The 25,734-nt window shown below is 36.7% G+C and overlaps 2 protein-coding genes across 3 annotated transcripts; both read right to left on the bottom strand.

Annotated features, from left to right (window-relative positions):
- Positions 1-1,500: 1,500 nt before the first annotated feature.
- LOC124630449 (ceramide phosphoethanolamine synthase-like) lies at positions 1,501-11,750 on the bottom strand. Of its 2 annotated transcripts, none has more exons than XM_047164358.1 (5): positions 11,134-11,750; positions 10,300-10,504; positions 5,802-6,088; positions 2,791-2,983; positions 1,501-2,154 (listed from the first exon to the last, which is right to left on the bottom strand). In XM_047164358.1, the coding sequence occupies exons 1-5, from the start codon at positions 11,579-11,581 to the stop codon at positions 1,725-1,727; spliced, it is 1,563 nt and encodes a 520-aa protein (XP_047020314.1). In that variant the 5' UTR covers positions 11,582-11,750; the 3' UTR covers positions 1,501-1,724. The 2 variants fall into 2 exon arrangements, with proteins under 2 accessions (XP_047020314.1, XP_047020315.1); XM_047164359.1 differs by having other exon boundaries at positions 1,501-2,142; positions 11,134-11,747.
- A 2,312-nt stretch (positions 11,751-14,062) lies between these two features.
- LOC124630448 (poly [ADP-ribose] polymerase) lies at positions 14,063-24,691 on the bottom strand. Its single transcript, XM_047164357.1, has 20 exons — positions 24,451-24,691; positions 23,717-23,858; positions 22,746-22,924; positions 22,453-22,646; positions 21,880-22,093; positions 21,462-21,567; positions 21,140-21,326; positions 20,570-20,786; positions 20,169-20,270; positions 19,955-20,060; positions 19,490-19,652; positions 18,818-18,974; positions 18,243-18,407; positions 17,882-18,018; positions 17,448-17,584; positions 16,973-17,130; positions 16,475-16,595; positions 15,903-16,062; positions 15,201-15,374; positions 14,063-14,528 (listed from the first exon to the last, which is right to left on the bottom strand). The coding sequence occupies exons 1-20, from the start codon at positions 24,559-24,561 to the stop codon at positions 14,456-14,458; spliced, it is 3,003 nt and encodes a 1,000-aa protein (XP_047020313.1). The 5' UTR covers positions 24,562-24,691; the 3' UTR covers positions 14,063-14,455.
- Positions 24,692-25,734: the final 1,043 nt, after the last annotated feature.

The following is a 25,734-nucleotide window of genomic DNA, read 5'->3' as shown; positions in this document are numbered from 1 at the left end:
GCCTTGCACCTGTACAAACCCAATCTATTTCTTTTTGCGTTTACTTTGTCAGTCTTCAAACTGAAAACTATTCACATAATACACAAAGTTAAGGACGGCTAAATTGTTTTCTGGCCCGTGTAGCAGATAGCCATGCTACGCCTGAGTATACTGAATATGTCTCTAACCATATAACTTCGTCTTTAGTTTACTTCTTACTTAAGCCAGGGTTCCGCCGAAAAGTGGTGAAACGAAAAGGGTTCCGAAGCCAAAATAATTCAGGAACCGCTGCCCTATAGTCTGTTTTTTAATCTCGTAGACTAAATTGACACTTGCAAAATGTCAAACTTTCTAATAATTTTGCTAGCTCTGTGGTGCAGTGTTGTACTTACGATACCGGTTCGTTGAATCGTAACTTTTTATCTATAATAGACGAATTTAATATTCATTCAAAGTTTTATATTTAAAATTCACGTACGTACACATGGCTGTACGACGTGCTACAAACTGCCAGGGATATCTGACCACGCAAAGCCATGCGTAATCATCAAGGATAAGCCCATTATTTCAGGATGACTTATTGTAAAAAGTTACGATTCAACGAACCGGTATCGTAAGTACAACACTGCACCACAGAGCTAGCAAAATTATTAGAAAGTTTGACAATTTGCAAGTGTCAATTTAGTCTACGAGATTAAAAAACAGACTATAGTATAGACAGATGACCCATTCATGTCACGAAAGTAGCATAAGCGCATACGCGAAGGATGTATCTACCTAAGGAATCAGTGTGCGTAGGGTCTAAACTTATTTTGCAAGGACAAGCACTAGGGGATTGACGCTTTCGCATTCTGCAATAGGCACTTTTGCATCGCGAGGGTAGTATGTACCCACACTCCGAACTCGAGTAATTATTGCATGTTTTATTGGCAAACGTATGTTTCAAATCAGTAAATCCAGACAAACCTCTTACAACTTCAGATCCTGCTTTATAATATTATATAGAAAACATAGCATAGGCATACTAACTGTTTTCCCGAGAGTTTACTCGCGTCCTGCAGCATCTCACCCATGGTTCAAATAGTTATGCTGGCCACAAGCAGGTAATCTCAACGCAGTTTCGTTACTCGAAAGAATGAGCGCACTTCTTCGTACAATCAAAAGATTCCTTTCACCGCTTCAATGGGAACACGATGTCAACCTACACACTACTACTGGCTTTCACACTAGCGGATGTTTTTTTTTTGATGTTTGATTGCTTGTGTGCATCTGGACCGTGACGAGAGCCTTAGTTATTTGACAGGTAAGGTCCTTTCTTTGAGGTATTAAAAATTTTTAACAAAAAACCGTCAGATAATAATATAATTTTAAAAGATACCATCCTCCCCCCAGATAACAGATGATTTTACAAGGCCGATGAAACACCGTCAGATATACCATCGAGATGAACCGATACCTAAAGACTCCTGAGGTTTCTCCTATTGTAGACCTGTGGACGGTATCGGATAGAAAATACATAGATATAAGCGAAAATGTTATTTATTCAAGATTAGTACTTTGAGCAAATAAATTTTCTTAATAATTTATTCTACGTTTAACTTATCATAGTAAAATAAATATGGAATAACATGATATAAAATCTATAATGGAAATGTAAACATTCAGGTATCTAATTATTTCATTGCGTCAAATGCTACAATGAAGTATTCTATAAACAGCCTCTATTATAAGAACATAATGTTCATTCATATACTCTTCTTCATAATTGGGGAAGGGGGATTACTGAAGTCCTTTAGGAGAGATTCTCCGGGGAAGTCTGGTATGTTTCTATGTCGCAGCTCTACGTCGGGGCGCTCGTCTAGTAAGCAGGCTTGAATGTTTTTGTCTAATCTTTGGCGGGAGGTTTTGTACTCTTCGACCATGCTGAGGTTGCGCTTAATGCCGTCGACGAGCTTGACGACGGAGTACTCGCCCATGGCGGCGCCCTCCTGCAGCTTGGTGCCGGCGATCTTGGCGACCGACGACTCCTTCACGTCGGTGATGAGCTGCACGCACCACTGCCGCAGGTTGCTCATGATGGTGACGGGACCCTCGTACTCGTTCGGCACGATGCCGTCCACCTCCGACTCGAAGAACGACAGCAGTGGGAACCATATCCTCGTCCTGGAATACGTACTAAATATATTTTAGTGATACTATCTTATATTCATTTGTATAAAAACAGACGAGTGACATGGGTTTAGACCCTGGGGAATAGCGGTGACTCAAGTTTAAATTATTTGGTTGCATGTTTGTATAAATAGTTATCAATACAAAAGGTCAATCAATTTAATTAGACCGTTTGTTGGGTTTTCCACAAAAGTATGACTAATCCATTTATTTTTCTCGATATTTTTTTTTTAATAGCTTTTATGTAGAACCAAACACAACTTTCACAATTTTGTTACATTAACAGTTGGGTATGCTATATATAAAAAATGATTTGGTGTTAGTCTGAATAAAACGTGAGAATGATGAACCGATTTGATTTATTTTGGTTTTAAAATGTTTGCAGAGTGCCAGGGAAGGATTAAACGATACGAAGTTCGTTCTAGGTGATATAATAATACTATGTATTTTCCCGTGGTTTCAACCGCGTACCGTGAGATCTTGATTCTGTACGTACAGGCACAAAATACACCCTTTGTTACTCGGGGATGGTCTAGCTTCCCAACAGTACAAGAATTTTGGAAATCGGTTCAGTAGTTTTGAAGCCAAAAAAGGGTTTTAGGGTACAAAAAAAATCCTTTTTACTATATAAATATAGTTTACCTGGAAGAGTCGTTCTGCATGAGAGCCTGGTTGTTAGACAGCGTATGGTAGTACAGGAAGAGACGCGAGGTGATGTAGAACGCGATGAACACATCGATGGAGTAGTGCTCGTGAGCCGCCAGGATGAAGAAGATGCCGAACATGTTCATCACCCACGTCAGGATGTGCAGCAGATACAAGTTGCGGGAGGTATCTGGAAGTGCAGACAAAATTGACACTTATTACAATGGCTTTAAAATTGTAAATCGCATAAAAGGTGCTGAAAATGTAATTGTGACTAACTTCTGTATGTTTTCAAAGTCAATTCCTTGTTGTTTCGAAGTGTCGTCGTTATAAAGCAAAAAAATTCAAAGTCTAACCAATAACCGAATGGATAGTGCGTATTTTACAAGAACCGTATACCTAATAGCATAACCAGGGACAATTAATAACGATTAAATGGGAATTTCGGTACTATAATCAACTTCATCATCCCGATACCATGTACCATCATGTGCTTTTGTCATACTTGTGACTGGACGTCTAAATGTGATAATTGTATTAGAGGAACATGATTAACCCTCATTATCGTGAATAGAGCTGCTAAACACAAAGCCTAATACTTCGGTCAAGAGGTCGATGAACTGCAGTCAAAAGAGGACAAAATGTCAAACTTCTTGTAATATTACACAAAGATTTATGTGAAATCTCTTAAATATATGTTTTGTGTGTCTTATTTTTTAAATTTTGCAGCAAATACATGCTCACAGATGTGTAAGATAGTTTATGAATTTAAGTTATTGACCTGATGTCGGTACCCAAAAATCATACACAGTAGAGAAGGATTTGTAGGGCGATGCCTTATTAAATTGAATTACTCATCAATCATGTACGACGGTCATCATATTGATACAGGTTACATTGAGGGTTCGGTGATCCCCCAACAAAATACCTTTCAAATATTTAACAAAATAATAATGATATCTTATCTATGTAATGTGTTTATACGATAAAATTATTGATAAGTGCGATTATTGCAACTTAGATACCTTTGTGTTATTTTGGAAAAAATATGCCAATTCCAATTTCACTATTCATTCTTATTAATCTGAGGATTAGGATCAGACAAAGAAGACTCGATAAAATATTTGGCTTAAGTCCGATTGTGGTTTCCAAGCATATTATACATTTCTTTGTTCTTTTATCGCGACCTTAATGTCTGTAAATATTCTCCGTCATTCAATGACCGTTGCAACCACTAAACGGCTCCTCTTCATAATTATCAGGCTTGCCATACAAATTGGTGATCATTTCACGAATTTATATGATTACTTTAATAAACTTCTCTCCGGTGAAGGACCAAAAACCGGTAGCTACCACGCCAGTTAAACGCAAAAGATATAAGAAAGGTAGATTTTTTAATGAACAAAGAACGCATTTTATTTTGCCCAAGTGCTATTGTTGCTTACAACACAGGTTAAGATAATCGAACTGCGGTGTACATGCGTATCGTCATGGAATTATTCAATTCCTTTGTTTTGATTGCAACTTACAACGAAACACTATCTGCCATTGTTTTTCCAAACAACGAGGTTCATTACGAATTTCCATTTTATATCTTAAATTATTTTCTTTTGAATATTGTTTAACTAACAGGATGTTAAAATCGTTTGATGATGATGTAAAACTCTGATCTATCTGATCGATCTGAGAAGACTGACTCTTCTAATAGCTCAATCATGATTGTTAAATCAGATTAAATAAAAGGTTTCTGTATTGTTAGATCTCGGATCTTGGGGTTGTGGCAACAGATTGAAATTCGCTAACAATATTGGAAACGGCTATCGGATGTTTGTATTTTTTGATACGCAGTTGATCACTTGAAGTACCAAAAACAATAGCTTATCGATGAATAATCAAGCTTTTTAACAATATTATGTCTCTTAATTTATTCTTTACGTAACAAAAGATGTGCATATTTGAAAATCAATTAAATCCCAAACATTCAAGGATAACCGCTTTTCAAATGGATGGAATGTCAAATGAGGACAAGAGATATTTATTTACAAAATGTGTTAGCATTACAAATTGATAGATGTCGAGCTACTTCCTAGTTTGTTTTCGCGAGATAGTAGTTATCTACGTCGCACTTTTACGACTTGTTTGGCTCTGTGGTCGTCAGCAAAATCGCAATTAGAAAAACAAAACATGTTAACATCTCCAGTTAATGATGCCGCGAAATGCGTCATCCATTATTTTCAAAACTTCCTCAATACGTAATTTCTCTAAAGATAAGGTTATCGGAATTATGTAAAGATTAGAGTTTATTGCCTGTTGATATGATATCTTTGTTTTCTAGTAACACATATTCAGCAGAATTAGGCCAACATGGACCGATATTTCGAAAAAGGATTCGAGGCTGGAATGCTTAATGAAGCCCTGTTATAAATAGTCGATTTGTTTACACCGCGACGTAGTGGCGTCGTGGCATCGTGGCGCGATCACACCATCAATGTCAAGCGCTGTCAGACACTAGAAGACGAACACGCTCAATGCCGAAGGTTTCCAAAAGAGTTAGAAATAGAACGCATACACATTCACGTGTCGCACGGTGCGGCTCCACGCTAAGAATAGTCCACTCCTTTACTTCCTGTGTCGTGAAACGGCCAAGGGATTCTATTAGGTTTACGACAAAAATGAAAATCGCATATCGCAAGAATATCTTGCACAAGAATCGCGACCACCGCGCTGTAGGAAGTTAACTGATAATCGTAATCATAAAACCTGCGATTAAGGGGTTATCTAACAGGTTTCTTTGCTGTCGGTATTATAAAAAAATTAGTTTAACCGTTTATCATAAATAGATAGAACAATTTTATATTCCGCTTAAACTACCTATTGCTTACCTAACTAGTGCTTTCGAAAAAACTGATTTGTGCACCATTCTCCCGTACAGGTGGGACCTGCGCTGGCTCTGTGGTTACTTGAACCAACCGAATTACTGTCTAAAAACTGCAAAACGGGATACTTACATTCAGTTATGAAGAAATTGAGGAGTGTAAGCGCGACGGTGTGACCGGAGAACATGTAGTCGCCACAGGTGCGCACACCTCGCACGGACATGCCCGCTCCGCTCCAGATATCATACGCCTGGCGCAAGCGACGGCCCCACACCGTGAGGTCGTCAGCAGGCGGGTAGGAGCGCGGCTCGCACTTCAGGTGGGACCCGGGGACAGACAGCGACGTGATCAGCATCGTGAAGCACCGCAGCAGGAACACCGTGCCGGCCAGCGCGAAGAACCTTCGCAGGATTATGAACCTGGACGATACAATATGTTGCTGTCGTTATTTGCTCATTTTAAACGACCATAGAAAAGATATTGAAGTGGCTTATGTTAAAATGTTAGGTTGTCCTTTAAATCAGTATTGAACCTTGCTGAACCGAACAGGACCGGTAGCAGATCGATGAAGTGTCAAATATGTTACTAGGTGAGAGGTAGACCAAGTCATACAAAGCCCTGAGTTGAAGCCTAAAACACCAGAATTTCAATTTCCAGATTAAATGAATGTTCTGCATGCATGGTGAATCTCGGTGCCCCTGAGAATACGGCATACGTGTCCCTACATTTAGGGTGTGTCTGTCTGGTAATGCTTTCATGTTAAATCCTCATTTGTATGATAAACATGATTAATGAACTTTACGCACGCTCCAATTAGATTACTGCGTAAAACAAAAATGCGAAAACGTGTACTCTAGCTTAAGTCTAAAGTCACATGAGACCAAGCAGATTCTGATTCATTTGTGTATTGATAACAACGAATGCATTGTGATGTCAATATCAGAGTTACAATAGATCTCATACTGAGGATGAGAAGTTAACGCACAATGGCAATTGGTAACTGAACTTGAACGCAATATATTACTACGTAGTTACCAACGATACCGCTACTTTTGTCGATAAAGACGGAAATGATTCACTTAGCAATACCTACAGTGAAATCATAATGCATAATATAACACACGTTCTTATCGGTAAATAAATTGGTCTATTAAAAAATAACCTTAGGCGTAAAACCGATCATCTGGCCGTGTTGCATTTGAAAGTTAATAGGATAATACGAGCTCGAATACATTAATTGGAAGCGTGTTGAGGTAATAAAAGAACCGCAGTTGTGTCTAGTAATTTGTGTACTTTAAACTCGGTATCATTTGCCATTCAAAGTATAAAGAACGTTGGAAACAAAAGGTACGAGTTTCTCGTTTGTTTGTAAACGTCGTCGTCGTCGACTTATTTGTATTACGTAGTGACACTGGCACAAAAACTTCTTTGTGTTAATCCCGAAACATAATGTTTGTGATTCACAGCGTGAGTTGAACGATCAGTAATGAGTCACAAGTCAATGAAAGGTGTGTTGATAACACAGAACTAAGGTTTTTAGTACCGCTTCATATTGGTTCTCAAAAACAAATATTATTTACTTATGTGATACGTCTGAGGTATCCTTGGGACAATCGCCTTACTTTCATCAGGCCGCTTGGCCAAAACAATTTTTGCATAGCAAATAGCTTGAAAGTCATTACAGTTTGTAAGTTATGCTTGCCAGAGAACATTACGAATACGAATTAAATAGGTACCAATCTTTCAAATCGACGCCGTAGCATCGAAAAGGTTATCCTGATATGTCCTAAAAATAGACTTCGGTCAGTAGGTAGGCACAATTATGGAAATATTTGTTAACTGCTGCTTAAGTGTATGGTCACTTGGGCAGGAGGATTTTTGTTAATTTATGTCAACTTGATAATAAAAATCCCTGAGGTTAATCACCCCAGAAAATTGCAACTTGTTATGTTTGTAAAAAATGATGCAAGGAGTTATTTGCTTTTGTATGCACCCGTAAAGTAAAAGTAATGTTTTCTTATGCGCTAAGAACTATAAAAATGGTTGATACGCAATAAAATGTCGTGAAACCCACAGCACCATGCAATTATGGTATGTGGCATGGTTTACTACGCGGTACACACATACGCAATCACGACATCGTCTAGCTGACGACGTAATCGACTTTCATTCTCCACGTGTCATTTACATTTCTATATTTTAGATTTCGCTGTTTCCCGCGGTTTCACTCGTGTCCCATGGGAACTTCTTTCCGCAGCCGAACAAAGTATCCTATGTTACTTCGGGATAGTCTAGCTCTCTTACTATAAAAAAAAATGTTTCCTCTTTAGCAGATTGTACCGTAGGAACCTGCTCGGATTTGTCTATTTGTAGCGAATTGTATTTTCTAGATCATGGACACCTATGTGCCCTGTGGCACACAGGGAACTATGCCCTTAATTCATCTTTCTAACTAAGAACAAGAAAATAGCTACTTAGTGCCCGCAGTATTCCTTCCGAGGAAACTTTTCGCACCACCTGTAAAGTTATTTGTAGCCAATTTGTGAGCGGCAACGTGATATATCGAAAGCAGTAAGATATCTTGTGATTGACGTGTTAGCGTGCGCCAAGAGGATCCAGCTGTTTTGTGAAAACTGAGCAAGAGCATCGTATGCAAAAATCAGGCGTAAATATACATATAGTAATAGTATACAATCAGAAGTTTAAAGTATGTTCCATTCGAGTCAAGAGTTCCCACATGCATACAGTTGATACAGACGTAACACTAACAAAGAGAACTTTCTTGCAAGTAATGTTTTATTTACATCTGCCGTATTTTTGTTCACTGACAAAAATTAGTGTTCTGCATTATGTTCTTAATTATTGTGTTGTTTACTAACTATTGGAGATTGAATTTTGATATATACTTCATATAAATTATGTATCTAATAATATGCAATCCAAAGTAAATTAACCTTCTCAGGTATTTCAAAAACGATTGAACTAGATCCAAAACAAAACATTAATTTGCATATAATGAATGTCTCAATTAGTTGTATAAACAAAGTAAATGTTATTGTATATTTACAACAACATGCATATTTATAAATTAATCATGATCAATAAATAATAATGGTGATTAATAACGCGTTTTTTCTTTATATGTATGTATAGAAATAGCATTGTGTAACTGAGCACAACAAGCAAGTTACACGGATGAAAATGCGTTTATAATTTTCTAATAAACACAGGTTTTATTGGTAAAAACTGTTTTTAAATAAATAGTATCTCATTGGAGATATTTTATTATTGATGCTAGTTATTGTTTTGTGTTAGCTTAATTAAATAAGCTCTGATAAGGTATCAGTAAAATATTTACAAGGGGGTCAAAGTATATTAGTGTTGAGTTTTTATAGATGTAGGCCGGCTTTAACTCTACTAGCGCCCTGGGCGAGATTTCTACGGCGCCCCCAACTGCAATTCAAACCCATACGAAAAACAGAGACATATGTCGTTACCGATTATTTTTTTTATAGTTAACAAGTCAAAGCAAAAATTACCTAAAATGTAGACCAATCGTACATAAGTTATTGCTGGTTGGTGAATGCAAAAGCACGGGAACACAGGTTCTGATTGCGCGAGCGAAGCGAGCGCGAAATTTTTTGTTATATTTTAGAACTCAAAACAAAAATGACTTAAAATGTAGCCCAAACGTAGATAACTCTTTGTTGGTGTTGGCGCCTATGAATTAAAATTTTGGGACTTAAAGTAGTACCATAAATAGAAACTAGAAGTTACTTTCTTATTAATAAAAGGACTTAAAAACGACGCTACCTTTTTGCTAGGGTAGACAAACAAATGTTGAAAAATAAAAACAACTATAAAGTGAAGCAAGCCCGAAAAAGCTTTTTTGAGATTTGGATCACTAAAAGTCCTTAACATAATATAAGGCGACTGTGAAGTGAAGAAGCCGCGAACCAAGGGAGCGCCAATTTTTTTGAGTATTGGGACATGAAATTAAAAGTAGCTATATGTGAAAAATAATGTAAGTGTAAAGTAAAGAAACCGCGAGCGAAGCGAGCGCGAAAATTTTTGAGTTTTGGGACGTAAAAGTAGTGTATCTAACGCACCCGGCATTGTATGACAATACATTAATTTAATTGAAATTTCTTGGTCCAGGAGCGCACCGCGGCGCCCCTGAGCCCGCGGCGCCCGGGTTATTCGAACACCCTGCACCATAGGTTAAGACGGCCCTGATGCTATCCATACATTTGGATACAGTTCTTGTAAGCTGCAATCTTTGATGAAATTTAAAACAAAAATAGGAGTAAAATTCTGATCAAGGATTGGTTGGGGGCGCCTGCGGCGCCCCTTATGTCCGGCGCCCTGGGCCGTCGCCCAACCGCGCCCTACCCTAAAGCCGCTACTGGATGTAGTAGTCAAAGTAATGCAAAATGTTTTGATTGAAAAATCTGTCATGATAATAAAATTGGTACCAATTGTCTGTTAGTAAACTTAAATAAGAATGAACCATTGTCCAATTTTTGTGCATGGATTGTTAAGTTTATTATCAAACCCATCTGTCTCTGTATCTGTTTACATAACTTCTGATGATGTGTAGTGGGTTTCCAAAAAGTATATTTGTACATACCTATGTTTATGGAAGAATAGAACAACTAGCCATATGGCCATTAGGAAGGAGCCGGTGATTTCGCACATGTCAAATGCCCACGGGATGTGCGGCACATTGTCTAAGAACAGGTCTGGCAGTGGAGGATACTTCTTCATGTCTGGCACCTTATCGTGGACGATCACCATCACCACAGCAGTCACCCATGTCACCAGGAAGACGTAACCTGTGTAACAACATTTGTCAATCTTTTGAGCAATGCCATTCACCAAACAAACATCATCATTATCATCTGCCTAGCCTTTTCCTAACTATGTTGGAGTCAATTTCCAGTCTAACCGGATGCAGCTGTGTACCAGTGTTTTACAAGGAGTGACTGCCTATTGGACCTCCTCAACCCAGTTAGTGTCCGATTGGATGTCAGACTTACTGGCTTCTGACTACCCAATACAACTCCCAGACAACATAAACATCATTTAGGAATCTTATAATATTTGAAAGGATGGATCAATTTAACTAATAAAATTGGAATATAGAGATATTACATTGGGACTTCCCAGAATTGTAAATGTAATGGATTGGCCATTCCAAGATTATGGTCTAATAGTTATACAAGTGAAGGGCACTTGTTCAAGTCAGAAGCAGTTGAAGTATTGCACAAAACTAAAATTAACCTTTTTATTTATATTGTTGTTAAATTTGTAGTGAATACACATGTTTTGCAACTATGTTTTGATGATGCAATGTATGAATCAAGTACTTGTTTATTGTACTCATGCAGATTCCTTGGACTCAATCCCAAAACATGTAAGTAGGGTACCAAACCAACTGTAAATAACTGATTAACATAATTACCTAGGGCTATAGCAGTCTTCCAAATCTCAGGTCTCAGTCTGGAAGCTTTGACGTCTGGTGTAAAACTTGACACACACTCTGAATTCCTCACATAAATATCATTTGGTATTTTGTTATGAAGATTGTAACTCAAGTGCGACAAATTAGTTCCGAGAAAATTTATGTTCGTTGATGGATTGCTAAGAGCATCATCACAAAGCCCGAGCTCGAACATCGCAGTCCGATTGTGTTTTTGTAATTTCTTTACAAACAATATGAATCTCTTGCGTTCACCCAATTTTAATTGATCGAAAGGAAAATCATAAAAATCTCTGTCAACGAAGGATAGAAGACACTGCCCGTCGATATCTTGAGATTTGCAAATATCTGTTATAATACTGGATATTTTTTCTTTATGTAATAATTCTAAAACTTCTTTGTTACTCCAATTAATTATATCCGATTCCATTTTCACCAGTTATTCTTACTTTATGCAAATAAAATGTGCTCTAAATATTTCTTGAATAATTTGTACGAGTGTAAATGTATATAAACAAGGTAACACTGATTAGACGAACACAAAACTGTATTTATTTTAAAATTTAATCCATCTCACTTCAGACAATGACAAGTAACGTGACTAACGTGACATACATGACATCAATGACACTAAAATCTGTCAATGTCTAAAAATTTATGGAAATGCTACAAAATGGAACTGCCAGACCTACAAAAAAACGTGTATACCAAACATAGATGTAATATAATAAACAAGATTGCGCACGCTCGAAATATATATTTACGAAAATGAACTCTATTCCAACGCAATAAGGTACTAAATTTGTTGCATAATACACAGAGGCAAATCCGAGCCGAGAGGGATAGTTAGAACGGAGGCCGTTTGTCTCTTTCTAACACCTTGCCAGCATAAAAAAAATGTTGTGATCAACAGTTTTGTCTTCCCAAAAAAACAATTGAATCACATATATTTTTATCCATTTTTAACAATTGTAAGTCAACAAATTAATAAAAATCGCATTAATTTATTATACGAATAAATTATTTATATAAATTATTATTCTTAAAACATAAACAACATAATTTATTTTATTTTTTTTCTAGCGGTAACCCTGAACATTCTTGGCGTGTAATCAGCATTTAAAATTTTGTTTATATTTTTTGTATTAAATCAATTTAAACTATTTAAATGGTGAAAAAGTGTTGCGTTTATACTTGTAAAAGTGAATCCTATGGTGGTTGCAATATATCGTTCCACAGCTTAGCTAATAATAACATTTTCGTAAACCAAACAACTAGGGTGCCCATGAATTCTTGTAATGAGTGAAAATATGGGTGATGGATTTTAAAACTGTTGTACTATTGTTATAGCTTCCCAAAAAATGAAGAAAGGCGACATAAATGGCTCAGCAGTCTATATATGAAGTAGAAATACAAAAAAATCAGTCTTCACTTCTACTTCACACGTCGAATCTTCCTGCTTTTATACTGCTAATTCCCGCTAATTATTAAAAGCCTTTATAAGTATCTTAAGGTCACAAACTGCGTAAGTTAAAACTTCAATACCAATCTGCGTTTAATAATCTTAGCAAATTCGGATTTGTCTCACATAGCTTAATCTCATAGTCACCCTATTAGAAAGGGACAGACAGCCCCCGTACTAACTGTTTCACTCGGCTCGTTTTTTGGATTTATATGCGCAGTCCTGTTTACTAATATTATGTCTATGATACCAAACCAATGCAGCGTAAGTAGTGTTGATCCATCGACTAAAGTATCAATGCAGGTTATTGATTTTGTACTGAAATTATTTTGTAGTAACGTTTAACAAAGTATTTTACAATACCTATAAAAATTCAAGGACATTTCTTAACTAGAACAAATCCAGCAAATCCAAGGCTTAGGCAAATTAGGCCGCAAAGTGTCTAGTTTTCAGATCTATCCATGATACGCTTACGCAGCGCAGTGCGCTCGCGTAACTTACACGCCTGAGAAATACGCGTCGTATGTGCAGGGCACTATTCTAATTTTGCTATAAAATAAAATGTAGGCGTCAAAGTAATTTCCTCGCAAAAGTACTTACGCTGTATTTTCAATTGATTTCCAAAAACTTTCGAACTACATTCCTCTGCCAAATGTAAAGTAACCGCAATATAAGTCTTGAGCTTGTTCGAGTAGAAATGAGTGGATGGTGGGGTTTAAATAAAATATGGTAGTTAAGTGTATAGAAATTATAATTAAATGATTATTCTGATCAATGTGACAAAGATGAAATTATTTAAAAATAATAAAAAAATATACATACTTCTGACAATCAGGAATTATTATTGAAAATCATTATCATCATTATTCATACAAAAGTGTTCATTTCCATTATAATTTATAATCATTAATTCGAGATTCTTTTAAAAAAAACTAAAAAGACATTTCGAAAAAAAAAATGAAGAAAAATTGGAGCAAACTTCGACAAAAATATGAGCGTTCTGTTTTTGACTCTGGTGTGAAGTGGCCGAAACGACCGTTTTAGGGTCAATTCCCACTGAAAGAGCAGCGGCCGGCAGCGGCCGTAAATGCAAGTGATTGAGCGCGCCGCGCTCTTACATTGTCCGTGCTCTTACGGTCGCTGCCGGCCGCTGCTCTTTCAGTGGGAATTGACCCTTAAGTGCAGAAAAAACGTATTCTGAGGTTGCTTTAAAAATTAATGTTCATTATAGGCATTTGGTATACGTATGGCTTCAACGATAGATTACAATATCTTTAATGTAAAAGCAGCTAAAACAAGTTTTAATAATACAATATGTAATATTATAATATGCTACTGCCATACTGGAAGCCGACCCCAACATGATTGGGAAAAGGCTCGGAGGATGATGATGATAATATGCTACTGCCATTTAGATACAGTAACTGACATAATTAAAAGTAAGCCAGCTAACAACAGTGATGCTTTGTATTCGAGTAACAGTGTAATTTAACCACATTATTATTATTTACATCTCCGATTGTAAACATTTGGTTAACTTTAGGCGGTATCCAATAAGTTTCTTTCACAGTTTTTTTTTAAACCTAGGTAACGACTAATCACAATGGCTGCTTCGAGCTAGCTGGGTTAGTATCTAAAAATAACGAAATTTTAAGCAAAAAACAAGAACATTAACACAATTACATTTTTAGAGTACCCTAGGAATGTAATACAATGTAAGTGGAAGGTTCAATAAAAAAGTCTTAAAACTAATACAAAAATTTAAACGAACATAGGAGTAACAGATCAATTATATGACCAACAAAGTAATAAAAAAAAACAATTGTTGAGTAAGTACGGTACTTAATACTTGTGCTTGAACTTCATTTGCAACAGATACTTCACGTTGACTTGTGCCACGTCGTACACGATGAATCTAGAAGGGTGCTAAGGAAAATATTGTCTAATAACACAGGGTGAAATGTTATGACAAACTAGTCCTTTTTTTATTTGATGGGAAACTAACATATGACTCCTCCGGTTGTGGGGTTAGCAGCGTGAGGGAGTGTCAGACTCTTACTGACTAAAACCCGTCATGTTCTTTCGTAGGCTTTCAACAATCCCGCCAGCCCCGGTAGACAAACTAGTCCTAACAAGTGGACAAATAGTAATTACAAAGAATCTCTATTCCTACGTCAGTAGAACTTCTATATATTGAAATTTCAGTTTAACACCCACACCATAGTTACTTTGAGCAATATTACGATTAGCGACCCGTCCCGGCTTTGCACGGATGCAATGCTGTTGGCTGATACTAAATATACTCCACTATTAAATGGATGTTATTATACATAAAAACCTTCCTCTCTAATCACTTTATTCTATTAAAAGAAACCGCAACAAAATCCATTGTGTAGTTTTAAAGATGCATACATAGGGATATAGTGACGGAGAAAGCGACTTTGGTTTTATAGTACGTAGTGATGTTGGCTGCGGAATAACAGTAGTGTCTTTTTGGTCCGATTAACCTACTCCCAGTGTGACGAACTGGAGCATGATATCTAATAAAGAAATGATCTTATTCAGTGTGTTATTTATGAAAGGATACTCGTTATAGAGCAGCGTGGTGGGCACTTTGTTCTGCACGGGCTTGCCGAGCGGCACGATGGTGCCGTCGTCGAGCGTGCGGTCCTGCGCCGGGTCGGGCTGCGTGCCGCCCACGCCCCACGCCGAGTGCATGTTGGGAGGGAGCTTCACGTCCGTCGCGCGGTAACATTCTTGCCTGTACAATATATTATGGTGTTAGAATTTTGAATGTTCAAAATTGCAAAACAATTGAACCTTATTAGATTGCTTTCTTTTTATTATACTTAGCGATAGTCGAAGAATCTGTAAATTTTCTTACGGCCAATTTCACCGATTATAGATAAAGTCTATGATGGCCCACCAGAAACTGTCCTGATAGATAAAACCATAACTTTTGGTTTCACAGGTCTCAGATAGCCATATCTGAAAATGTAAGCAGCCTTTGTCTGACAGATAGCATTAACTTTCAGATATCTAAATAAAACTTTATCGGTACCCAGTGAAAAAGCCTTAATGTCTCAAAAGGCAAATAGAATCCTACTAATATTATAAATGCGAAAGTCCGTTTGTTTGCTACGCTTTCAAGCAAAAACTACTTAACCAATCATCATGAAACTTTGTACACATATTATTGGTGGTACTAGAATGAACATAGGATCCTTTTATCAGCACATCTCGCGGACGAAGCCACGGGCGAAAGCTAGTTTAAGTATTTAATACGTACATGTTTCCTAACGCGACTTCACACAGCAGCATAAGCCCGGTGGGGTTGTTGATGCTGGTGCAGCAGTAGTTAGCGGACTTGGACACCATGTCGGCGAAGTACACGCCCTTGCCGAACATGTAGCCTGTTACTGGGGCTTCCGGCGGCGCTATGCGGAGACCTAGGAAGTAAAAAGGAGGTTATTTATTGTTCTGACGAACAAACGTAAACTCATCGTCAGCTATGTATTTTCGGGAATTATATTCTTAAATTTATTAACATTTCTCTTTTCTAATGGTATGGTTCGCGCCACTTAACTTTACAATTTACAATTAAGTTTTTTGCCATTTACTCGTACAGATTTTATTGAGAAGCTTTGCTTGTCCTTAGTTGGCTACTATTAGGATCACAACAGTAAAAAAAAAAAATATGAAACACTTGTGCACATGCGTGACGCGTCAAATGGCTTCAGAACTGAAAAGTTAAATCTGACGCGAATTGTACCACTAGAAAAGTGCCTCAGATTTCTTCTTCCTCTTTTACTATGTTGCGTTATGCAATGTGTGTGTGTGTGTGTTATAGATAGTACTGACCTTGAGAAATGATTCCAGCGAAGTTGGTGGTACGTGAGCCGTGCCACAATAGTCGCCGGTTGTGCAGCTTCTTGAACGGCTTGAAACGCTTGTCCTCACCTTCGCGGACCACTTTGAACACCTGCAAAGAAAAGTTCATAACTTAGTAAATAGGGAAAATTCATTGCGTGGTACATAAGGGAGTATACTATATGGAAGTACAGACAATCGAACAATTTGATTCTTAAGCTAATATGGGTTATGGCCTAAGAGTTCATAATCGAGTATTTACGGGAAGTAAATAAGAGAGTAAGTAAAAGAGTACATATTGGTGGTAAATAAGGGAGTACATAAGGAAATGTGTACATAGGGCAGGTAAGTATAAAGTAGATAATGGAATACATAAGTGTAGTATATTAGGGAAATTGTTTCCTCAAGCAGCAACTGAAAATGTGGAGCTATTAAACAGCTATTATCCTTAATTAACATTTATCAATAATTTTCTAAGAGCTCGCTTACCTCTTCAATTTCCAAAGTGTAACTGGAATGTGTGGCAGCGTGAGTGTTGCGTACATACTCTTGTATCATCTCGAACTCGGGCGAGTTCCTCGGAAGAGGCGCAATGTTCGCCTTCAGCTTCAAGTAATGGGCCGACATGACGTTCGATTCATCAGAGTCTGTAAGAAAATTAAATAGTTGAATTGAGAAATTAATTCTTCGCGATGTATTATTACTGAATGATAATAATATGCCCAGCTTCTTGAGGGAAATATTTCGCGTACCTGGTTAAAAAGTAGCCTATATCAGTTTAATCTAAAATTCGTTCAGCCGTTTGCGCGTGAAGTTACAAATATACTCACAAATTTTCGCCATTATGATATTAGTGAGACTTATGTAATGTTAACTTAGGTAAAACATGAAAAACCATTTTATATATGAATTTGCAGCTACCAATGAAAAAAGTAGCTTAATTTGATAAAAAAAAACTATGTACCTGTTTTCATTAGGCTGTAAGCTATTTCAATCTCGAGCAAGTTGTCCAACATGGCCGTCTTAGTCTTGATGAGCTCAACATTGTCCAGCAACGGAGCATTGTTCACGCCAAAGTCGTGCGGAATTAAAGTGAAGAATCTGAAATTAAAGGTAGCCACGTTTAAATATAATCTTTATATTAGTAACTTTTGATTTGTATGCAAAGGTAATTTAAATGTCGAATGATATATAAACTTTCAATTGTTCATACACCAAGTTCAATGTTGACCAAAACGTAGTCTTTAGAAAGTATCGGTTTTAGTACTGGTTTTAAACCAGTGTCTCAAGTAAAGTTAACGGTCTGAACCTTGTACTCAAGTCGGTACTTTTTAAGTCCACGTTTTACAATAGGCAGAATCCGAGTTTTACAAAAAATAGAATAAAACTTTTAATAACCTGTTGGTAGCATCTATTATTTTATTTTGGCTTGTCGACCCCTTATTAATTAAAGTCAGTAGCTCTGACAAAATTTTGTATCCAGACTTGATTTGCTTCTTGGAAAGCTTACCCAGGGGCATTTTTTCAGTGTCGAGCTGAAATCAAAATCACTTTATATGTAAATGCAGAAAGTTAATTATAAGTTTTTTTTAATTGGTAATGTTTTCAAACTTTCATATTGTTTTTGTTAATCTGTGGACAATAGTATAGGCTGCATAATGGTTAACTTAGCTTTAAGGTCTTCAGTGATAAGTCTTTTTATGCAACTATTTGCTGTTCTTAACCAATAAATAAATATTTTTTTTTTACACATTCTTACTTCAAATTCAAGCAGTGTTTTCTTCATAATGTTGACATCAAATATCTTGATGATGAGTTTTTGCACTGGTACTGGCAATTCACATTTATTGTCTATGGCTAGATTCTGTGTGTTGACGTCATCAGTACTGTAGTCCATGTCTAGTGGGAAGTAGCGGCCTGGCACCTGAATGTGGAATATAAGCAGTATATTGAAAATGTATGATTTAAATATGCGTAAAAGTTTGAACAAATAAGTTCAACATATATGTAGCACACAACATCAGTGTAAATAATTAGTAGTCCATACATGAATCTTTATAAAATGAAAAATGGTTGCCTGTATAATCGGTTTACAGACGGTAGTTTTACGTGGCAACGTACGGTTTACGAAACGGAACGCGACAAAGAGCGTAACAGGACAATGACGTCGCGTCGTCTACACGTGCATGCAGCCCGTAGTATCGAGTCATTAGTCGATACGTTGTCACGTCAAAAAACAGCATTCAGTGACCATAGAATACACCCCAATCAATTTTATCAGGGTAGGCACCAATATCTTAGGATAGTAGGTTAGGAGTAAATCAATCAGCTTACCTTCATAAAATAATCTCGCATACTCCAATCATTGTCGGTTTTCTCCATGTACAAGTCTTCGAACTTCCTAATGGCTTCGTGTACCGACTTACAATCCTCCACCTTTGAGCCGCCGATAGTTGTTCCGATACGACCCCATGCTCGGAACAACCAGTACCTGTAGAAGCATGATTAATGCTGTCAGAACAGAAAAAAAATAGACTGGCTTTTTTTAATATAATTAATTGATTTCTTATTTATCATGTGGCGACTATGGCTGGTATTATTTTTAGTAAACTAAAATTGCGCTATTTTACGGAGTGGGGAGGGAGGGATCAACAAATATTCAAAAATATTATATGATATCAGGCCTAGCGTGGATATGGACGATCTACTAAGTTTAAATAGTACTTAATAAGTGGAGGTTATAGGCCGAATACTGGAACACTACACAATTTTAATACTAGCTTCCGCTCGTGGCTTCGCCCGCGTGGTATGTTGATAAAAAGTAGCCCATACATTCTCACAAGCTTACACATTTGTAATATTTGTAGGAAGTAGGATTAGTAGGATTTATCTCTGACACATTTACGTAATTTTTTGCGTTATACTTCTAAGTAGAACTGAAAGTAACGTTCGAGTATTTCGTGATAAGTGTTCATAAAAGTTATTACAAGTAACAAAAGTGCTTACTTCTTCTTATCATCCCTCTCTAGGACTTGCAGTTTGTAGTAGGAGTTCTTCTGAGCTACGACGTCTGTCTGCGACAGTACCACGGTGTATTTCGTGCCATCCTCGTCTTTATACACATGGGCTTCATCTTCTAGCTTGGACAGCGGGTCTACCGCTGTTCCACCTGGTGAAGGATAGGTTCGTAGTATTGAGAACAGTACCTACATGAGCTTTTGCTACTAATCTAAACAAGGTTGAGAGAGAAAATATTAACTTTACTTGAATGACAAATGAACAAAAAATATTTTTATTTCAAATAGGCCTATTAAAGATTTTTTGAAATGTCAAGCTAGTTGACAAGTTCTAAGGAGTGGGTCTTCTGGAGAAGAACTTCCATAGGCACTTTTTTTCAAGTCAAGGATAAACAGGATTTTCTTCATCTCTGTATTTTGAAATTATTTGAAACAAAAAGAAAAATAAATGTACCTTGAATCTTCAGTTTCACTGCAGATTTAGTAGACTTAACATACATGCTACCAGACTTTGGTATAGACTTTCCATCTAATACATCTTGGGGCACTCTTGTAGCTGGCTACAAAACAAAATTAAAACATAAAGGAAAAATAATAATAATAAGTATCCCTTTAAAGTGTTTTAATACCCTTAAAACTTTTTTTTTTAATTATCTTTTTCTACTTACATCAGATCCCCAATCAGCAATATTATTTTCCTTAATTAATTGTAATGACTTAGAAATTGTACCATCTTGCTCAATCAAATCGAGGTATGAAGCTTCAACCACCTGAAATATGAAGAAATTATACAGAAAATATGAAAATTAAAAAACTAAAAATATTGGGTTGTATTGTATATCAAAAAGGTCCTTCTATATATTTAATTAAAAATGAATCCCTATATCTCTTGGTCACGCCATCACACGTGAACAGTTGGACCGATTAAGCCGAAAATTAGAGGGGAGGTAGCTTGGACCCGGGAGAAGGACATAGGATAGTTTTTGTCACCATATGGTTACGGGAAGCAGCTACCTAGGGACGCGGGTAACACCGCGGGTGGAGGCTAGTAACATTAAAAAGTATTTACCTCAATATCCATAGACTTAATTTGCTCCATTTTTTCAGGCATTCTCTCGACATCTTTTTTAGTTGAGATAACAGCGACCGTAGTATCAGTTAGCTTGCTAACTACAAGACCTCCCAGTTTCAGAACTCTTTTTTTAGTTTCCTCTTTATCCTTCAACTTGCCATAAAGGAAGAATTGTAGGTTTTTCAGTGGTGGAATGGGCAATTCTTTCTTAACACTGGAAATATTAAATGAAAAATTAATTAATTTAGTTTCTTTCCCAAGGATTGTACCTATTCTGTCCTGTTGTGTTGTGTGTGCCTGTTGTACTCACACGTATTTGTTTCTAATGTCCTTGTCTATGTTTGTTTTGGTGTGCAATAAAGAATATTCTATTCTATTCTATTCTGATTGACTCTTGAACTTGTGTTAATCAAATCAAATAAATAAAATTCCTACTAATATTATAAATGCGAAAGTAACTCTGTTTTTATCCCGAACTTTTGAAGAATTCTCTTGGTAACACGATATAACCGAACTCTGCGCGGGCGAAGCCGCGGGTGGAAGCTAGTAATATATAAATTGTCTTACGTAGCGGTCGCCTCGTTTTTAACAACAACTAGTATAGGCTGTGGTTCAGCGTCAAACAGTCTGACATCGGTCTTGGGCTTATATCTCTTGAAAATGCTTCCTCCTTGATATGCAGACGGCACAATCATAGGTTTTCTCTTAGGATTCTGAGTGACGTACGAACATTTTGTCCATTCACTTATGTTACCTGTGGAATAAAAAAATATTAATGTACGCAGGTACTGTTAGGAGATTTTTGTCATACAATAAAGCCATTCTTTTTTTTAACAATGTAACAAATGACAAATATAATATAGAGATTCGAAAAAGTAGAACTGGTTACCTTTGCATTTATAACCAAATGTGTCTAACACTAGTTGCCCCTGCTTGCACTCAGGACAGGGTTCAAGAGCTCCGAATGCCATGCAGTCGGCAAGCAGATCCAAACACTGAAATAAAATCATACTTTCATATCATCTGTGAATTTCAATAGTATGGCTACACAATATTATGCATTATGTATTAGTTTTATTCTGAAACTAGCTTATTTAAATACGTTTAATATTACATAAGCTGAAGTTTTCTTAAACACACAAATTTGAGGAACAAATGGTCTGATTTGAGACTGTTTCAGTATTAGAAAGCCCATTTTGTAGAGGATGGCTCCTTCCCATCTAATGTGCAAAGCAGTCCATGTCTATGTAGGTTCAATGTTATTGAATTTATATTTAAAAGAAGAGTAACTAATTCACTACACATACCTCATCTCTACCAGAAAATATTTCCTGAGAATTTTCTTCAAGTAATTCTTCAAGATCATTTTTTTTCAGTTCACTTAAAGCGGCCCTGTATTTATGGAACAATTTGTTTTGTTTGTTTATTTTCTTATCTTTCTCTTTTTCCTCTTTAACATCTGCCTCCGTTTTGGGCTCCACTTTCATTTTCTTGACTGGTACATCATCTGCTTTGAATGGTCTGAAAAATATTATTTATTTTAGTCATCTATCCCTACTAATATTATAAATGCGAAAGTAACTGTCTGTCTGTTACGCTTTCACGTCTAAATCACTGAACTGATTTCAATAAAATTTGGTACAGAGATAGAGTTGAGCTTGAGAAAGAACATAGGATTGTTTTTATCCCGGACTTTTGAAGAATTCTCTTGGAAACGCGATATATCCGAACTCTACGCGGGCGGGTCTTAGCGGGCGAAGCCGCAGGCGGAAGCTAGTAGGCTATAATTTATCCAGGTACAGGCAGTAGTACCTTGAGAATGCGTGTGAAACTGCGAAAAAACAGCTGGTGTATAATAAAATCATAGAAAGTTATCATACTTAATCTCCTGTTTGACCATGGCCTTGTCCTCTTTTGATAAAGTATCAAACCCAGGTAGGCTCTCCCCTCCAGCAAAGAAGAGGAACTCAGCCCTTTTCTCTGCAAAGCACTTCACGTGGTGCCATAATGGTTGACCACCATACTTGCTACCTACTTCTGTGTCATACACAATCTTGCATATACGAACTTCATCCTGAAATGTATTTTTTTAAATTACATTTTTCAAATATCAGGATGGGTTGATTAAAGTAAGAAAATTTTACACTGTTTAAGTAAATTTTGTCTTCATTACCTTACATATTTTAATTTCACATTGTTTGCATGTAGCCCTGCTACTCTTAGAGTATTCTACACGAAAATCTTTGAGTGCCAATGCAGTGGATGTGGATACAGGATCATCGGCTGCCCTCTTCTTGGATTTGCCCTTTCCTTTTGGTTTTTCAACTGGCATCACTATACCAGTTGAATTTTCTATGGTACAGAGAATAGACTTTAATTTATTAATACTTAGCAAAAAAAATAATTATGTGAATATTATGAGATAGATATTGCACATCAAATAAATAAATTACATCAGTATATTTTCATACTTTTTAAGCTTGTGTACATGAAATGAATTTTATTGTAAATTATTCACAAATATTTTGTTGTATAATAGGGTAGTGTCCAGGGTCGAAATAATGAAATAATATTTAGTCCGCTTTTTAGATAATAAAAAAATATTGGATACGTATTTTTTCTTTTTTTAATTAAACATAAAATGACAAAGATAATACTCTTCAAAAATTAGGAGTGGGGGCCTTTTACGTCACAGTGTCCTGAAAATTGTAGCAACTTGTGACGTCACACTCAACTTTAACACGCTATATCTTAACAAGTTCTGATCCAATTTAAAAAAGAAAAAATACGTATCGCTTAATTTTGGACAATCTACAAGACGGACTAATTATTATTTTTTAGGAAACTAGCCTATTGCATAGAACAGTTTTTTTTAATTGAAATACCACAAAAATATCATGAGCCATGACTTATGGTTTTAAATAATCTAAAAATGTATCATCATCATCTCAGCCATAGGATGTCCACTGCTGAACATAGGCCTCCCCCTTTGATCTCCACAGATACCTGTTGGAAGCGACCTGCATCCAGCGTCTTCCAGCGACCTTTATAAGGTCGTCTGTCCACCTTGTTGGTGGACAAAAATGTATACTGGTCTAAAATCATAATAATAACATAACAAGTCTGCAGTGTATGCTAACATACCCATGACAGATTTAATTCTGTCCTGATCAGCACTCTTGAGTTTGTTGAAATTGGCAATTTCCCTAACACTTGTAGGGCGAGTCTTGTGGAAGAAGCAGTCTTCATGGTGCCAGTTTGGTTGCTTGCCATCGAAGAACGGTGACTGTAATATTATATAATTTAGTCACCTCACTTTACCTTGGGTTAAAGTGAAGCAAAGGGAGCTCAAAGTTTTATAAAATGGAAGTCCAAGTGATCTTTATTTTTTTATTTATTTCATAATAACAATGCAGGTAAATAAAACTGTAACATTTACTATTTAAGGAAAATTTCATCTTTCGACTAAAATGAAGAGTTAGGGAAGTTAGTGAAGGAACAGATATACATATTCATAAAAGGATCGGATATTTTAGACAGAGAGATAGGTAACAACTTATACTGACTGTAAATAAGGAATAGGATTTGTGAGAGCATTTTTATTTTTTTTTATATTATATTATAGCAAATGTTATAAAAGTTATAACTTTCAAAAGTTATAACTTTTATATTTGGATTTGGATACTACTGAGATGACATTTGAGTAGAACAATGGAGTTTGTTGTCTACTTGACTTGTAAGCTAGAAAGACGACATCAGATATAGACCCAACGCCAGGCCAGGCTAGTAGGACTTTTTATTATCATTTTAGCAATACAGCGATACACTTAAGTGTACTGTGTACTTATTATATTCGTGATATAAAATGTGTGACTAACCTGCACCATAATGGCAAGACGTAGGGTTCCTTGGTCAATTTTTTGTTTACATCCCTTACACGAAGCTCTGCCACTTTTAGCATATTCCGCTTGGTACGGTAGTTCTGCCATTATAAAATTTGTGTATGTTCGGTTACCAACTCTTTACCTGCAGTAAATAAATGCACACTTTATTTTCAAAATCTTCGCAGTTTCAACCGACAGACCGGCCGCTAGCAAACTTGTTTTTGTCAAGGAAACGTAGAGATGGGCATCCAATTTCATCCTACCTACGTTAGTCGATTTCCGTTATAGGGACTGAGATTATATTGCATTTGTCCAAGCATCACTTTCCATCTTAAATGGATAAGGACAATGCCAGGGTCTGGGCTCAAAGTTTGCCCAGCAGTGGGAGTAGTTCCAGCTGGTTCCATAGTGCACTCTGAACATGAAATCCAAATATTTTTGAAATCGGTCCCAGAGGTCCCGAGAAAAACCGGTTCAAATGTTCTCCATAGATAGTCACTTAACAAAGCCTGAGCTATTTGCCCAGTAGTAAAAGTGGTCGAAATAGGTTCTTTACTGCACTGTTAACACGAAATCTAAATATTTTGGAAATCGGTCCAAGAGGTCCCGAGAAAAACCGGTTCTAATGTTCAACTTGAACAGTCACTTTACAAAGCCCAAGCCGTTTGCCCAGTAGTGGAAATAGTTAAAATAGGTTCCTTACTTCACTCTTAACACGGAATCCAAATATTTTTGAAATCGGTCCCAGAGGTCCCGAGAAAAACCGGTTCAAATGTTCTCCATAGATAGTCACTTAACAAAGCCTGAGCCATTTGCCCAGTAGTGAAAGTGGTCGAAATAGGTTCTTTACTGCACTGTTAACACGAAATCCAAATATTTTTGAAATCGGTCCCTGAGGTCCTGAGAAAAACCGGTTCAAATGTTCTCCATAGATAGTCACTTAACAAAGCCTGAGCCATTTGCCCAGTAGTGAAAGTGGTCGAAATAGGTTCTTTACTGCACTGTTAATACGAAATCCAAATATTTTGGAAATCGGTCCCAGAGGTCCCGAGAAAAACCGGTTATAACGTTAAACTTGAACAGTCACTTTATAAAGCCCAAGCCATTTGCCCAGTAGTGGGAATGGTTAGAATAGGTTCTTTACTTCACTCTTAAGACGGAATCCAAATATTTTTGAAATCGGTCCCAGAGGTCCCGAGAAGAACCGGTTCAAATGTTCTCCATAGATAGTCACTTAACAAAGCCTGAGCCATTTGCCCAGTAGTGAAAGTGGTCGAA

Source organism: Helicoverpa zea, chromosome 5, assembly GCF_022581195.2.
Source record: "Helicoverpa zea isolate HzStark_Cry1AcR chromosome 5, ilHelZeax1.1, whole genome shotgun sequence".
Taxonomy (NCBI): Eukaryota; Metazoa; Arthropoda; class Insecta; order Lepidoptera; family Noctuidae; genus Helicoverpa; species Helicoverpa zea.
The sequence above is the reverse complement of the archived record's forward strand: the minus strand, read 5'-3'. Positions and strand labels throughout refer to the sequence as shown.

Bases quoted from the DNA above. Each gene is read 5' to 3' on its own strand.
- LOC124630449 (XM_047164358.1), bottom strand. From the start codon at position 11,581: ATGGAATCGGATATAATTAATTGGAGTAACAAAGAAGTTTTAGAATTA. The intron at 10,505-11,133 runs GTAATTATGTTA...GTTGTTACACAG, and splicing joins GAAGACTGCTATAGCCCTAG to GTTACGTCTTCCTGGTGACA. The intron at 6,089-10,299 runs GTATGTACAAAT...TGTATCGTCCAG, and splicing joins CTATTCTTCCATAAACATAG to GTTCATAATCCTGCGAAGGT.
- LOC124630448 (XM_047164357.1), bottom strand. From the start codon at position 24,561: ATGGCAGAACTACCGTACCAAGCGGAATATGCTAAAAGTGGCAGAGCT. The intron at 20,061-20,168 runs GTAAGTAGAAAA...TTTGTTTTGTAG, and splicing joins TTGCTGATTGGGGATCTGAT to CCAGCTACAAGAGTGCCCCA. The intron at 17,585-17,881 runs GTTATTAAAAGT...CTTTAATTTCAG, and splicing joins ATAATAGATGCTACCAACAG to ATTCTTCACTTTAATTCCGC.